Source organism: Nerophis ophidion, linkage group LG14 (assembly GCF_033978795.1).
Source record: "Nerophis ophidion isolate RoL-2023_Sa linkage group LG14, RoL_Noph_v1.0, whole genome shotgun sequence".
Classification (NCBI taxonomy): Eukaryota; Metazoa; Chordata; class Actinopteri; order Syngnathiformes; family Syngnathidae; genus Nerophis; species Nerophis ophidion.
In genome coordinates, this window is record NC_084624.1 from 27,569,894 (window position 1) to 27,587,702 (window position 17,809).

Sequence of the window (17,809 nt, forward strand, 5' to 3'; positions counted from 1 at the left end):
ACAATGTGCCAACATTACATACAAGCTACAACTAATAATGCTGCATTTTAGGCAATAAGGAACTTTTAATTTCTCCAAAATATTAATTCAGACTGTTACTGTTTCACTTTTTTGCATCGTTTCACTTTGCTTAAAAATATATATCAACTAATATAAATTCCCTTTTTTCCTTTGCAATTGTTTTCGATTTGAGGAATGTAATCATTAAATGAGCTGATTGATATTTCATATTAAAAATCATTCATGCTCAGCAGTTCTATTGTGTGATCTTAAAACTGTTACATCTACATTATATACACATATCAAACTAACACATTGTTGTACTGTGTTTACTCAAAATTGTTGTTTTTCTCCCCAAAAGGCACATTTGTGATGACAGTGACAGCCGTTGACAAAGACGATCCCAAAACTGCTAATGGGATGTTGCGCTACAAGATCCTCTCTCAGACCCCCGACAGCCCCACCTCCAACATGTACACTATCAATAATAAAACGGGAGGCATCATTACTGTAGCGGCAGGCTTGGACAGAGAGGTGGGTAGCAGTTTTTTTCTATATTTGCAGACATTCCACAACTGTATACATAGTTAACGTTGTAAACCTGTCACGTTGCATAAAAGATACTACAGCCAATTAGCACTACAATGACTCACTGTTGCCTCTACAACATCACACTGGTATTACCCAACTTGTGGCGGGTAGAACTTAGTTTACATCTGGAGCCAGTGTTCCAGGTTTTTCTATGACAATTAGGTTAAGGTGGTTAAGGTATGGTGGCAATCACAACTTGGGCATGTTTGTTAATACAGACAATTAAAACCAATGAGCCAGAGTACATTTGCTGATTACCACCTTAGGTCTGGGGTCTTTTTTTTTTTTTTTTGAATAGAATGTTGCACGGATCACCGATCATTTTAATAATCCCTATTTTCAAAGCACACATTTTAATTTATTGCTCCATTGTGCTGTAAACAACCCACAGCCTTAATTGGATCACAGAGCTGTGGAAGAAAATAAATAATTAAATATAAAGCACAAGCCAAGTTGATGTAATCCTAGTGAGGGCAATCTGGCCGGGTTGCTGCTCAATCACGTCCGCCTCGGGGCTGCCGTTTTATGCGCGACAGTCGCCACCATGAAAGTAATTTGCCCTATTCTCATTACCGAGTGACTAGTCCATCACCTGAGTAACCGTTAATGTGAAAATTGTCATTTGTCACGTTGGTGCTTGTGTACAGTAGAGGGTAGTAAGTAGCATTGGTGCAACTCACTTGCTCCCCAAAGAAGAGATCAATCATGGTCGTTGTAATGAAAAAACATTTTCACTTTCAGTATATACAGTTGTGGTCAAAAGTTTACATACACTTGTAAAGAACATAATGTCATGGCTGTCTTGAGTTTCCAATAATTTCTCCAACTCTATTTTTTTGTGATAGAGAACATACTTGTTGGTCACAAAAAACATTCAAAAAGTTTGGTTCTTTATGAATTTATTATGGGTCTCCTGAAAATGTGACCAAATCAGCTGAGTGAAAAGTATACATACAGCAATGTTTGTATTTGGTTACATGTCCCTTGGCAAGTTTTACTGCAATAAGGTGCTTTTGGTAGCCATCCACAAGCTTCTGGTGGAATTTTTGACCACTCCTCTTGACAAAATTGGTGCAATTCAGCTAAGTTTGTTGGTTTTCTAACACAGATTTGTTTCTTCAGCATTGCCCCCATTTTCTCAATGGGGTTTAAGGCAGGACTTTGGGAAAGTTCATCTTAAACCTTAAGTCTAGCCTGATTTAGCCATTACTTTACCACTTTTGACGTGTGTTTGGGGTCATTGTCCTGTTGGAACACCCAAATGCGCCCAAGACCCAACCTCCAGGCTGAAGATTTTAGGTTGTCCTGAAGAATTCGGAGGTAATCCTCCTTTTTCATTGTTCCATTTACTCTCTGTAACCATATATAGACAATCCGCTGACATCACCGGTGTGAAAAAAGTCACAGGACAGGGCTAATTCCACTCGGCTCGTTTAGAGGAAGTAAGAAGAAAGGCAAGATGGTCTCATAAATATCTCCTCAATGCCTCCATGGTTTGATTTCAAAATTGCAGACCCCAAATACACAACAGCAGTTACCAAGGGGTAAAAAAAGTTAGTTTGGCATAATGGGGCCTCTTTTGGTTATGAATATGATTCAACCAAAATTGAGGGGGACACTACAATATTAATGCTGCAAATGTTCCAATTTTTTTTTTTTTACTAGCAGATATTGCAAATATTATCAGTCGTGTTAGCCGGTGAGCTATTACAACTAAGGGCTAGTTTGATAACTGGCTTGTTGGTAGCATTATTTGCACATTCGTTTGTCATCTCGGTTGCCAGTGCGTTAACACACATTCTATTTTTTTATATATTTTTCCTCAGTGTAATATGTTTGTATTATTTTCAAGGATTAGATTACCTGTTCCTGGAAAAAAGGTCATGTTTTATTACGCAGTTTTTCCCTTTGCTACTGATTGGAATTTCATATCGATATAAGTTAACATAATTCTTGCCCAAAATTATATAGAATACATGCTAGCATACAATACAATGATACAAATATCTTCAAGGTTGTATAATCATAAGATAAATGGCCAATAACTTATGGGTAAATAGTTGCTAAGTATAATTTGTGCCATTTCAAATATATTCTGCTTTTTCCAAAAAACCCAGCTGAAATTTTACAGACATGTGCCTGTCAAGCCCATAAAATGGTGTAATAGATTTTGTAGTGATCCATCCAAACACCCTAAAAGTACAGCTGATTGAGAAATGGCAAGTCAATACAACTTATAGAGCAGGTTTTCAACTGGAGGTCTGTGATTCCCTAAAAAGTCAGGCTTTTGTCCACCATGTCCAACAGTCAGTAAGTCAACCTCTCGGTCAATGATGAATTCATGAGGGTCAGGTGACTCTTTGTGGTCTACTTCAGCTGTCAAATAATAGATGTCAGGGTTTATCTCACGCAGACGACACAAACATATTGGCTTTAGTGTTAGCATTAGCATTCTGTTCACTCAGGTTGAAGCAAACAACTACACAATTGGAGTGTCACTGACTACTTTAACAACATGTTATATTGTAAATAGTTAATATTTGATGTTATTTACCTTCGTTCAACGTGTGTCCCAACATTTATCCAATGAAGTCAAGAGTAGTAAGCACCTGAGGTCGCCGCTTCAAGTACGGCTAAATACAGAGTCTGTCCATTTCTCGTAGCTTCGCGTATCGGAATTAAATTTGTATAAATAATAAACAACATTAACTGCATATAGTTTAAATTAGACTACAACTGAGTAAAAACACTGCAAGATAGTTCCACTGATCAGTGTTTTTCAGCACACAAATGCCTCACAAATGTTGCTGCATTTCGAAAATGCTCCTTTTGTTTTCCTTTCCTTTGTTTTCTCCAAGAGGTTCCTAAAGAACTAAATCTACCCGGGTAGTTTTTGGTGGAAACACAAAGTGGGGAAGTTCCTGCGGTGGAAAAGGGCTTACACTCAAACAATTTCTTCTTTTCCCCCGCAGAAAGTGCCTCAGTACACACTCATCATCCAGGCCACTGACACCGAGGGCAACCCGACGTACGGCCTCTCCAACACAGCCACGGCAGTCATCAGAGTCACCGACGTCAACGACAATCCCCCAGAGTTCACGGCTGAGGCGGTAAGCAATCAACAAGACATCCAACACAGCAAGCGCCGTATGCAGTCAAGCGGCAGCTCTGCACTCTTATTTGGTCTTGCTTACCTTGCATTTCACAAGTTATTCAGATACACAAGCAAGCCATCCAGGCGTGGAGTTCAGTCCCTCCCCGCCCCCCCAAAAAATGTTGACACATGCGACAGCGTAGATGTCAGCCAGACCGAAAGAGGCACTTAGTGTAGTATTACTGCAAAGTAATGCTACTTGCATTGTTAGGGGAGAACAGGGGATGAGATGACCATGACGACGTGTACCCGAGGTCCCCCCGTGCGCTCCCTGCTTCCACAACAGCTAACAGTCCCTCTCTCTCCTTCATGGTTTATTCATGCAGTTTGTCGGCGAGGTGCACGAAAACCGCGTCAATGTCATCGTGGCCAACCTGTCAGTGACTGACAAGGACCAACCCAACACGCAGGCATGGAACGCAGTCTACAAAATCACCGGGGGCGACCCTACTGGCAGGTTCTCCGTGCCCACTGATCCCACCACTAACGAGGGCTTGGTGACAGTTGTCAAGGTAAGGTCACAGTTTATCATACAGCTTTATTGAGGCGGAATTAATTAAATCATTCGAAAGATACGTTGAGAAACATCTGCAGAAATTAACAGTACAACAAAAGAAGCAATTACCTTTAGGTGCACGTCTAGTAGATAATAGTTGCTTATCAACAATATTCATTTTGACTCTTCTCATTGGAACACTTACTTCAAGGTTATTTATTAGTATATCTATAACTATTCTCATTTTTCCCCAAAGGCATGAACAGTCTATTATTGCAGGTTTGACTCGGTGGGCTAACTTTAGAAAAAAATGTGTCTGGGGCCGGTATATCTACTTGTAGGAACACTAATACAAAACCCCACAATAATGTCTGATTGAAAGCTAAAAACGGTATGACAGACCGCCTTAAAAAAACAGAATGGAATTTTAAATTTTTTTACTGAATCTATCCATCCATCCATTTTCTACCGCTTGTCCCTTTTGGGGTCGCAGGAGGTGCTGGAGCCTAGCTCAGCTGCAATCGGGCGGTAGGCGGCGTACACCCTGGACAAGTCGCCACCTCATCGCGTGGCCAACACAGATAGACAGACAACATTCACTCTCAGATTCACACACTAGGGCCAATTTTAGTGTTGCCATTCAACCTATCCCCCGGTGCATGTCTTTTGAGACACTCAACAAGAAAATAACATGAAAATACATAAAAATAAAGAATGTGGGATTTACAATATTAACTATGAATGATAAAACAATGAATATTGACAACATATGAACATCTCCCCCCCGATCGACATATTTTACAATCAAGCAAAACGCAACAAAAATGCAACAAACACAGCAAATTATGAATGCAAAGGGTAAAAAAAAAACCCACCTAAAATCTGATATATCTGATATCACTAAGCTTTAGAACTTTGTTGTAAAGATTTCCTTCCGCGTCTGTCCCTGACACCCGCATTTCAGGCTGGCCGTTGTGGAGAACGCTCCCCACCCACACTGCTTGGTGCCTCCTCTGAGCTGCTGTGAACTACAGCACCATAGTAACTAATTAGATTACCATAGTAACTACTTAGATTATCATAGTAACTAGTATATCATGCAAAAGCGCATATTACAACCATTGAAATACTTTGTATAGTTGAAGACTTACGATCATTTGAAAACATCATATTGGCAGCTACAGTTTCCATATTAAAGATCTAAAAAATATGTTTGGGAATGTCCGGCGGGTCAGATTTAAAAGCTTGATGGGCCTTAAATTTGCCCAGGTCTGATCTATTGTTACTTTAGGGAGGAAAAAAGTGTGTATGACCTTTTTCTTACTCAAGAGCATAAAATGTTTAAACTTTTATTGCAAGGTCCGCTTACCTCTTCAATGTATTCTATGTGGTAATGTACGACTCACGTTGCTCACGTTATCATCTGTTTTTCCAGCCTATTGACTATGAAATGAGTAGGACGTATGTGCTGACCGTGGAGGCGAGGAACGAGGTTCCCCTGGCCAGAGGCATCCACTCTCCTCGTCAGTCCACCGCCACAGTCTCCATCCAAGTGATAGATGTCAACGAGAGCCCTTACTTCGAGCCCAACCCCAAACTCATTAAGCTGGAAGAGGGATTGGGGGCTGAGAGTATGCTGACTACCTTTACGGCGCAGGATCCCGACCGCTTCATGAAGCAAAGCATGCGGTAAATGACGGAGGGTTTTGATTGTCCACCAGTCAAGATGAATCCTTCAGTAAAACATCCATGATTTCATTCACATTCGAACAACAGTGGCTTCATCACTGAATGTGCATGACTCCATTTGTGAAATTAAGAGGCTATAATGCATTAGTTTGCGCTGCTCTCATTGGCCACTCTTCAACGAATGAAAAGTATCTTTGCTCGCAGCTTTTTGCATGGCAACAAATCTAGCATTGTGATTCCTACCAGTTTAATCCATTGGGACTTTTGTATAAGAGTTGGAGTGAAACGGGGGTCAAACTCAATAATTCACTTTATCTTTATTGCTAAATGTATTTTTTACTTCAATTTTAACAAAAAAAAAAAAGATTTATATGCAATTGCTTATCTTCTAAACTTGACAAATTATCTGATCATGCAACAATATATGTAAAGCATGTTTTTGTTATCAAAAAATATCTACCTCAATTAAGGGTGTCCCAATACAACTTTTTAACTCGGGGCGGCGTGGCTCGTTTAGTTAAGAAGCCGTGCCAGTAACTTAAGGGTTCCAGGTTCAATCTCCGCTTCAGCCATCCTAGTCACTGCCGTTGTGTCCTTGGGCAAGATACTTTACCATTTGGAGTCACTAGAGAAAAGCGCTATGAAAATATAAATCACTTCACTTTACTTTCCGATATGATACCGATTCCCGAGTGCGGCACACGCTGCTGCTCACTGCTCTCCTCACCTCCCAGGGGGTGAACATGGGGATGGGTCAAATGCAGAGGACAAATTTCACCACACCTAGTGTGTGTGACAATCATTGGAAATGCAACTTCATATTGGAGCCTCGAGTATTGGCCGATACCAATCTTAATCCCCCAATATCGGCAGAAATCATACATACTTTTTTATTGTATCGTGTGGAATGTTAGGTTTGATCAAGTGAAATTATAGAAACAGAGATCAATGGTATGCATGAAAATTTCCATCCATCCATTCATCTTCTTCCGCTTATCTGAGGTCAGGTCGCGGGGGCAGCAGCCTAAGCATGGAAGCCCAGACTTCCCTCTCCCCAGCCGTTCCCAGGCTAGCCGGGAGACATAGTCTTCCCAACGTGTCCTGGATCTTCCCCGTGGTCTCCTACCGGTCAGACGTGCCCGAAACATCTCCCTAGGGAGGCGTTTGGGTGGCTTCCTGACCAGATGCCCGAACCACCTCATCTGGCTCCTCTCGATGTGGAGGAACAGCGGTTTTACTTTGAGCTCCTGCCGGATGTCAGAGCTTCTCACTCTCTCTAAGGGAGAGCTCCGCCGGGTGTCGATAAAGGTGGCAGTTCAGAGAGGAGTAAAAAACTAAATATATTTATTATTAAACTTATGGCAGACTTATGCTGTCTCTAAATTTAAACACAGTGGTAATATGGGCACAAAAATCTAGTTGAATGATGCGGACACGTTTGTTGCTGGAGTTGTGTCTGCCTTAGAGACTTTGTATCTGTAAGTAATACATTTGATACGTATGTGGCGTTTTAACCTGCAATATTTTTCAATTAAAGACCCTTATTATGTATATCTAGCTTGTATGCTATTGTGTGCTGAGATGTTGTGTAGTTGCGAGCTTTTAGTAGCCTACCTTTTGTAAATGACTAAAATGCAAAAAAAGACCAACCTTGTGTACTTATAGGTTGCCAAATAATCGGGGTAAACTGCCATAAGATAATTGAGTGACCGTGAAAAAGGGACACAATTTCATGAAATGTATTTCCTGTATATGTTCATAAAGGCTGTGTATTTTTTTTATGTATGCTTCTCTATTCCCAAACCGCTGCACACAAAAGGGATTTTTTTTTACCAAAACATGCAGCTCCAGTGTGCTAGTATGTTGTGCTGTTATTAAACCCCAAAAATTGGATTAAATTAAAATTTTTCACTTAGCTCAATGCACTTTATAAAACGCCCATTGAACATGGCCCCAATTAAGGAAACATGTCGAAGCGGTGCAGAATCGACTGTTTGATGCAGTATGAAATAAGACAAATCTCTTTAAACTTATACAGCTCATCAGGTGTGTATTTTTTCCATCTCATCAGGTACACCAAACTGTCTGATCCAGCCAACTGGCTAAGGATCGACCCAAACAGCGGTCGAATCTCAACAATGGCCGTACTGGACCGAGAATCGCCTTTTGTGAGGAACAGCCTGTACAATGCAACATTCCTGGCTACTGACAACGGTATAAACCATCTGAATGTACAAGTCACTGTGACTACTATTGTGAGAGCATTGAGGAGGAGACGGTGCCAATTCAAACAGTTAAAAGCCGCAAAAAACATCCTCCATACACACATCGACCACCATTGATCCTAGGGTTAATGTGCTACCAATCCCAGTGCGTGGATAAAGCCACCTTTTCCCTACCTCTGTCGGGGTTTACCCAGTTCAGCGGAGAATAGCGTAGGCCAATAGGCTTAAAACTTTGCCAGTGAAGAGGTTTCTCAGTATTAATGGGTCAGGATTGGATGACTAGCTCCTTTGAGCGTGGCCTGAATGGTAAAAAAGCCTCTTAGCACAGTGAATACATAGAGGCGCCTGAGAGGAGCGACAGTGGCCTCTGTTTTCCTGCTTTAGTATTCCCATCCTATGTCCTCGGTCAGGAAGACGTTCCTCAGGCACACACACACACACACATACCAGCCAAATGTTCTGGTGTCGCTCTTTTTCTTCACTTGAGATTAGTTTCTAAGATCAGTATTCACTTAGGATGGACCCACGGGAGTACATATCGGTTTGGAGTGTTGTATTGCTTCCCACCTCTCTCCTCCTCTGTCTCCTGCATGATGATTCCACAATGACTTATGGCATTTTAAGATTTTTATATGTAATATCCTGACCGCCAGGTGTCTTCTTCATAAATATTTATGCACTGACGGTGGGTGCGCGTGTGTTTACGACTATTGCAGGCAACCCGTCAGCAAGCGGCACCGGCACACTGCAGATCTACCTGCTGGACATCAATGACAACGCCCCCAGGGTATTCCCGCAAGAGGCAGAAATATGTGAAAAACCCGAGCCCAACGCCATTAACATCACCGCGTTGGATGGCGACCTGATGCCCAACGCCGGGCCATTTGCCTTCGAGTTGGCTTCCAAGCCTGCCGACGTTAAGAGGAACTGGACCCTCACAAGAATCAGCGGTAAGACACCTAATATTACAATATTATGAAACAGTTCAATTCAGTTTCAGTTTATTTGGAACATGCATACAATACAATGTAATGCATCACATATGTCCAGTTGCTTCACTACAACGAGTCCAATAAGGGGTAGGAAAAATCTGACCTTATTTATTCCTACCACTTTTCATACCATAGAGATTGTATTCCATTTCCTTGTTCTCTGTAGCAGAACAGTGAATAAATAAATCATAAATAAATAATATTCCATAGTAAGTAAACAAATATTATATACATAAATAATCTTTATTTAAAAAAAAGGGTTCAAGATATTCATCATAATTATTGTTCTGTGTACTTTGTGAACACTTGTAGTTTCAACAGTCTCCTGAACTGAATAATATTAGTGCTTTGTTTATTTGGTTTATCCATCCATCCAGCCATCCATCCATCCATTTTCTACCCCCGCCTTCCGCCCACATGCAGTTGAGACAGGCTCCAGCACCCATTTCATAATTTAATTCCACACACTGATATGCTAAAGGTTTTAAGTGTTGTACATGCATACAAATGTTCTGAATTAGATTTTCCTCTAAGGTTATACTTCTCCTCTTTGGTTGAGAAGAATTGTTATACATTCTTGTACATTCTAGTTGTTTGCAAATGCACCAAATCGCTGAATTTCAATATTTGTGATTGAATCAATATTTGTGATTCAATAAATAAAGAGTTTGAATGTTCTCTATATTCAACATTATGTATTATTGTAATTCAGGCGTCCCTAAACTACCCCCCAGGGCCCATTTCGAGCCGCCAGCATCCAAAATCCGGCCCATGGGAAGTCGTAAGTTAAAAAATAAAAATTAAAAAATTTGTATGGCCCCCGAGTCAAAAAGTTTGGGAACCCCCGTTCTAATTGATCTATTTTTAAACACAGTTAGTGAATGAAACAAACGTTTGTAGTTATTTCCCCATATTTCTACACAATAACTCCGATATGGTATGATTTTTGGTCTAGAACATGTTTTGCTTTATTCATTATTGATGTGTTTCTTGTTACTTTGTTGTATATTTTTTACATGAGATTTCCAGTTCATTTTGTCTATTGTAATATTGTTACACCCACAAATGTGAACAAGACGCACATGTTTACATGCCATTATATACAATACCTACAGTAACTCTTTCAAACATTAACAAGCAAGTGTTTTGAGCAAGCAGAAGACAAAATATCTTGTTTATCGCTGTTAATTAGTTCCAGACATGACCGAGATTAATTAATTTCGGCAAGGTAGGAATCACTGATAATAGATAGATAGATAGATAGTACTTTATTTATTCCGTCAGGAGAGTTCCTTCAGGAAAATTACAATTTTCAGCACAATCCCATTCAAGATCAGACAAACATTACAGGGAGACAGAACAGGATCGCTGACGGGTCTGCCGGCTTCCAGCGCCCCTTACAAAAAAGATGACATACAGGTAAACAAGGGAAGATTAAAATAAAATTTAAAAATCGGTCTTAGCCTAGGCCCTGGAGTGGGGGTGCAGACTGAGGCCAAGGGAAAAAACAAAAACAACAACAACTCATAGCCATAGTACACATCCCTCTTCCATGTGTGTAAGAGGGAAACATCAAACATCAAAGAACACAGAGGACATTAAATACATTAAAGCAGCAGATACAACCAGACAACCAGACAATTCTACATACAGCTATGAATAAAAAGTAAAAGAAACATATCCACTGTGGTGGCCTCTGCGGTGTTCCACGCCATCGTCTGCTGGGGTGGAGGGAGCATGGCCAGAGACAGGAGCAGACCCAACAAGGCCACCAAGACAGCCGACTCCACTCTCGGCCAATGTCCAGTCCGCATGGATGAGCGAGGATACGTCCAAGGTGACTGAGGTGTCCGACACCTGCTCACCCAGTCAAGACACCGCGAAGCCTCTCCGTCCCAGTAGCTCAGTGCTAGCTCCACAGTCCTGTCCCCTCATCCGCATCTCCTCCAGTACATCCAAACAGACTCTGGTGTAGCAGAGACCCTGCAGCTGGTCTCCATGGCCAAAAGGCTCCCGGGAGGCAGATCCAGAAGTCCACAAAAAAAGCACCGCAGAGGTCACGAAAGTGCCACCCCTTGTCACACAGTCCCAAAGGGTCCCGGACCAAAATGCAAAAAAATATAATACCACATGAAAACAAGAGGGAAACACAAAAGGATGACACAAGAGCACAGAGCTCCTGCCTACAGCAGCGCCATCTTGGGGAAAAAAAATAAAATACAATTTTAAAAAAAATAACTGGAATATTCACAACTAGAGCATTAAAAAAAAAACATTTACGAGCTTCTAAATAAATGTGTCATCATCATGAGAGCCTTCGAGACCTGAAAGCACACTCTTTATCACCTTTACACTTCATTCATTAACCGTGTTACAACAAAAATTGCGAATAATACATAAGGTTGGATATGGAGAACATTAAAACCCTTTATTCATTGATTTGAAAATACCTACCCAAGATTGTACAACAATTCTTCTCAACAAAGGAGAAATATAACCTTGGAGAAAAATTTAATTAAAATCATTCGTACGCACATACAACACTTAAGACCTTCAGTATATCAGTATGTGGAACTGAATTATGGAATGGATTAAACAAAGACATCAAACAATGTACTATTATGATCCACTTCAAGAAACTATTCAAACTTAGTGTTTACAAAGTACAAAGAAAAAGAACCATGAAAAAACATTCTGAATTTATTTCATTCACCCATTTGTTTTCTAGATAATCTTATTAATCTCACCAAATGAAATATAACTTACTTCACTAATTATTATTGATGTATTTTTAATGTTATTATTCACGGAGTATATTGTGAATAAATTGAGAACAGGAAGTGAACAAAAGTTTTAGCAACTGCCATGTAAAGGAAAAGAGGTAGGATTAAATAAACTCTGCTTCTTCCAACTCCTTTTCGAACATGTTAAATAGAGAAACTGGAAATAGTGATGCATTATGTTGTTTGCATGCATGTTCCTAATAAACTCAACTCAACACAACACTATCTTAATGGCCAATACTACTGTATATTTTTAGTTAATTTAGCCATTTTTAAGTTTGAAAATGCTTAATATAGGGCAAATATGTTTTAAAAAACAACAAAAAAATATGTGCTGGGGTGAAGCCGCAATATTTGAAGACTGATGTGGCGAATGACTTTGTACTGCAATATCTGGTGTACATTTCTTCATACATTTATGTTTATTATCAGGCCTTGACACACAAACACTATTGTTTTTTAAGAAATACTGTATGAAAAACTATAGAAAAGAATGTACTACTCTAACAAATACAGTAGTTTATGAATTAATCTAATAACAACGTACGGTTTTACCTTGGAGGGTGGACTTCTACTGTATGTTATTTGAGCTGCTTTGCTGTCAAGCACACCATCAGCAGATTCTCCATATTTGTGTGGATAAATGACCGCCATTTAAATATTGTTTTAACATTCTTGAATGGCCTATGGTGTAAAATAGCAGTGATACGCTCAAATTGCGCGTCGCTAATGCGAAGCGCTCGGTCATGTTTTTGATGATTTCTTTCTTTAATTCGATGAATATCATCCGCTTCTTAGCACTGTCCTTCACTTTCACTTTCTCCATTCCCATGGTTGGAAACACAAAGTTATCTCAATCCCTAGTCATTAGCTAATGCCAGAGAGTAAGACCAGATGTTTTAGGCGGATCTTAAGGATTTCACTGACTGTGAACTAATGGCACTTTTATCTCTAATTTTTTTTTTTGCAACTTAATGCATAATTAGCCAAGAGCTTATAAACTCTTTATGTTTGGGCACTTTGAAGTTGAGGTGCCATTGCATAACAATCTATTGTATTGGATATTTATTATCACTGTATTTTTTCGGTCTATAAAGGCACACTTAAAATCCTTTAATTTTCTCAAAAATGAACATTGCGCCTTAGAACCCGTTGCGCCTAATGCAGGGAATCATTTTGGTTGTGCTTACCGACCTCAAAGCTATTTGTTTGGTACAGGGTGAAATAAGTGTGACCAGTAGATGGCAGTCACACATAAGAGATAGGCATAGACAGCAATATGACTCAAGTAAACACCACAATTTGAAATGTTCAATTGGAAAGTATAGAACATTTCACATGGCCCTCAAAAATCTATCAAAATGTTTTAGTATGACTTAGGTAAGCTATGAAGCTGCACTGCTTAATGGATTTATACTGTGCTTCAACATACGAGTATTGTTATGGTGTGTGTGTATAAGGTAAGGCATATTGTCTGACGTTTTGTTCCGCAATAATATTCAAAAGCAACTTTCGTACCTGCTGATCTGTATTTGGGATCTGCATAAGTCCTGAAAATTTGCGCTCATCCACCTTTTTAGTCCGTGGTGAAACCATAGTCGACAAGCTTCTTCTTTTTCTCTATCTTCTTGTTATGGGACATTCATCCTCTGCTGTTGCCATTTCTTAATATAAAGTAGCGGAAAGTTATTTCTTATTTCTGTCAGTAAACTTGTCCTGAAAGTTTACTGACATTTACAACATTTACATAATTCACCCAAGGAACTTTAGTTATTAGAGAGTTCCAGTCGGACGGTTTTTCACGGGACACATCTCTGGTGTTATTGCAATAGTGAGCAACAGATGAGGAGATGCTGCTCTGTTGTCGATTTAAGTAAAGTCTGAATGTCATTAAAACAGTTAGCTCCATCTTTTGACACTTCTTCACTCCTGTCCTTGCACGCTACACCGCTACAACAAAGATGACGGGGAGAAGACGCTGTCGAAGCTGAGTCACCTAAATAATACCGCCCACAAAACGGCGCATCCTGAAGCGACTGTCAGAAAGCAGCTTGTAGATGATGTGTAAAACATCATCTATGCCACATTTTGACGAAATAACCACCATTACATGTTATGTAGACCACAAGGAAGTGTTTTACATTTAGAAAAAAAAGAAAATATATGTATAATGCGCCCTATAATGCACCTTTTGTATGAAAAAAATACCTGAATAGACCCGCTCATCGGCAGTGCGCTTTATAATCCGGTGCACCCTATGGTCCGGAAAATACGGTAGTTATCATGAGTATTTATGGAGTCATGGCCTTATTGTCTTGATTAAATTGCCACACGTTTGAAAAATATCATTACTAAAAGGGATGGGACAATTACCATGAATGTTTTTATTACCCCAATTACTTTAGAACCGAACAGTCAATTCTGCAACATTGACATAATAAATCGATAATTGCCCCACATCGCTGTTAGTAGAACATGCTGTGGATGGCTGTCTTGTTTTCTACATTTGGTGTATAAAGCCATTAGAAATATGATAGCTGTCAAAGATGTGTTTGTTAAAACACAATATAGCCAGAGAGGATAAAGCCTTTGGGATAATCGCGGCGAGCAGTATTAATCTTAAGCAGCATTATCAAATGCTATTCAGTAGATTTGTGATCCTCCAAATCCTAATTCCTTTTTTTGGATTCGATATGCTGATGCAACCTCCAGGTAGGAAGTGTGAAACTTGCTGTATTTGTCGTAAACTTTTAAGTGTAATCGTTCCTCTTTCTCCCTCAATAGGCGACTATGCTCAACTGCGCCTGAAAATTGGCTTCCTCGAGAGCGGAATTTACGAGCTGCCCATCATCATCACGGACTCCGGGAACCTGCCCCTGTCCAACACCTCCCACCTGAGAATCAAAGTGTGCCAGTGTGACATCAACGGAGAATGCTCCGACCAGCAGCACATCATGGCCGCCGGGCTGGGCACGGGCGCCATCATCTCCATCCTTCTGTGCATCATCATCCTCCTCAGTGAGTGTGGCGGATTACTTGAAACGGCAGCTAAACATGATCCCGGTGATCGTTAATGTGGGATTAGCAAGACAAAGTATATATGTCGTCCGCATCCAGGCTAAAGGCACTGGATCCGATTACCCGTGTATGAAAATATTACTGTTTTGTAATAAGACGCCGCTCTGTGCCATCCCCCCTCCAGTTCTCGTGCTGCTCTTTGTGGTTTGGATGAAGCGGCGCGATAAAGAACGCCAAGCTAAGCAGCTCCTAATCGATCCGGAGGATGACGTGCGAGACAACATTCTCAAGTATGATGAGGAAGGCGGTGGAGAAGAGGATCAGGTAGGGATGATGTTACTCACACACATTAAAATCCCTAATAACACTCTGGATTATTAGAAACGCCATGGAAATCTATTTTGTCATTCAACATTTGTGTTTGCCCGTGTACTAGTGATACTACTGCTTGCTAGTTTCACCATATCTGAGTTATTGTGTAGAAATATGGGGAAACAACTACAAATGTGCACTTCATTCATTAAGGGTGTTACAAAAAATATCAATTAGAATAATTCATAATGTTGGATATAGAGAACATACGAACCCTTTACTTATTGAATCAAAAATACTGAAGTTCAACAATTTGGTAAAATTGCAAGGGAAACTATAACCTGCTGCCCAAGAATGTACAATAATTCTTCAAAAATAAAGGAGGAGAAATATAACCTTAGAGGCACAACTAAATTAAAACATTTGTACAGTATGCACGTACAACACTAAAAACCTTTACTATATCAGTATGTAGAATGAACTATGGAATGGATTAAGTAAAGAAGTTAAATAATGTACTGAAATGTACCAGTTTAAGAGGTTCTTCAAATCAAGTGCTTACAAAGAAGAAGAATTAGGAGAAATACCTTCAACCTTATTAATAATTAGATATTCTCCATCTCAGTATGTTAATCATGACTGACTAAATGACCTATTACAGGAATCACTGTATTAATCATTCAGTGATGTAATTGTGCTACAAAGAGGAGACAGTAAATGAACATACTGTGTGTATTTGTAAACACTGAAGTTGGAAAGGAGTAGGCTTAAATAAGCTTTGCTTCTTCCTACTCCTTTTTGGACATGATGTAAAGAGAAGTTATATGAAAATGTGTGATGTGCTATACTGTAAGTGTGTTTATGTTCGAAATAAACTAAACTCAATCAATAACAACGCAAAAATCTATAACCACGGATATCCAGTACAATAATTTTACCAGAAAAATACTCCATGTAGTAGTTTTATATAGTGGTATTTCTAAAGTTTGTTTTACACTCTGTTAGATAATAGAAATGTTACTACTTTTGGTTCAGGCTTCTACGATATAAAGAGACATGTGAAGATTATTATAGAACCAGACATTTAACTTGTTGCCACACGGAAATGTTCAGTAAAATAAGAATGATATAAGTCATGAAATATCACATTTTACAAAACAGATGCTAATGCACATAGCATGTACACTGCAAATTTGCCAAGATTGAACATTTTATTTTTAAAAAACTTTCCCCTAGTTTTAAGACCTATTTACTTCTATTTAATCATTGGCTTATCCTAATTTTAGCATGAATATCTATGTTTTTCTATTGTAGATTAAAATGTTTAAATTGAGAGAAAAAAATATTCAAATAAGATATTTAGTCCTCACCCCATATAAAAGTATTTGTTTAAAAAATTTCCAACAGATCAAGGTTGCTTGATTTAAGAATTGCAAGTTGAATTTTGCTTGTTTTCAGAACAAAATATGTATTTGTATCTAAGAAATCCTGCTGATTTCTAGATACTCAAATCTCAAGTAAAATGATCTGTCCATGTAGCTAGTTAAAGAGGAACTGTAGCTTTTTTGGAATCATTCAAATTCCATTTTTAAGACAAGCACACATGTTTTTAGTTTTACTATGCATTCTATCAATCTGTTCTACCTATAAAGCACTCTTAAAAACTTCCAAACACTTCCATTAAGGTTTTATATACACACAATAAGTATATAGGTAATGTAGTAGCAGGCACATTTATAATAACATTGTCATATTTACGTATTTTGATCATTTTAAGTATTAGGCGGTGCATTCGTTTAAAAACGCATCACAACATTTGCTTTTTTCTTCCGACAAGATCACTGATTAACTCACTGCAGATGACATGAAATTCAACACATAATAAAACATCACTTACTGTACAATCTCTGCTCTCACTAGGATGTACATATCGTCCCATTTAGATGAAGAATGACTCATAACCCTCACAAAGAAAAAAGGGGGGTGTAACCAAGTGCAGACCAAGCTTCTTTTTGGGTCTTTCTTGCTTTTTAGGGGTCTAAATTGGATCTCAAAGTTGACCAATTTATGTCATATTATATATTCTTCCTTTTACTATCCAGGTAAGAAGCATTATTTATGATCCAGAATTAATTTCTGCGAGCTCCAAGGCAAGCAGCTTACCGACCCCCGATGTCAACACAGCAGCAGAAGTTGTTAGGGGAGCGAACAGATCAAGGTGCCGCAAAAAATTGTTTAGCGCTTATAATAACAATATCGGTAATACTTGGTTAATATCCAAGTCACAAAATATAAATGGATTATTGTTGGCGCATTTCGGATGGTTTTTAGAAAGATTTAGGGGCGGACTAGCTGTGGTTCTTAACGTTTTTTCAGTGATGTTCCCCCTGTGAACATTTTTTTAATTCAAGTGCCCCCTAATCAGAGCAAAGCATTTTTGGTTGAAAAAAAAAAAAAGATAAAGAAGTAAAATACAGCACTATGTCATCAGTTTCTGAATTATTAAATTGTATAATAGTGCAAAATATTGCTCATTTGTAGGGATCTTT

At 39.1% G+C, this 17,809-nt stretch overlaps 1 protein-coding gene and 1 long non-coding RNA gene across 2 annotated transcripts in view; one reads left to right on the forward strand and one right to left on the reverse strand.

The window, feature by feature from the left end:
• The window catches only part of cdh2 (cadherin 2, type 1, N-cadherin (neuronal)), a 127,447-nt gene that overhangs the window by 88,175 nt on the left and 21,463 nt on the right, over window positions 1–17,809 (forward strand). Inside the window, exons 7-14 of the mRNA XM_061920283.1 lie at window positions 362–534; window positions 3,564–3,701; window positions 4,072–4,257; window positions 5,677–5,930; window positions 8,002–8,144; window positions 8,872–9,105; window positions 14,715–14,948; window positions 15,133–15,272. Coding sequence (XP_061776267.1) covers window positions 362–534; window positions 3,564–3,701; window positions 4,072–4,257; window positions 5,677–5,930; window positions 8,002–8,144; window positions 8,872–9,105; window positions 14,715–14,948; window positions 15,133–15,272 — 1,502 coding nt within the window. The remainder of the gene's footprint in view (window positions 1–361; window positions 535–3,563; window positions 3,702–4,071; window positions 4,258–5,676; window positions 5,931–8,001; window positions 8,145–8,871; window positions 9,106–14,714; window positions 14,949–15,132; window positions 15,273–17,809) is intronic.
• Window positions 1–17,809, reverse strand: part of LOC133568395 (uncharacterized) — a 42,137-nt gene that overhangs the window by 13,982 nt on the left and 10,346 nt on the right. The gene's annotated exons all lie outside the window — the stretch shown is intronic.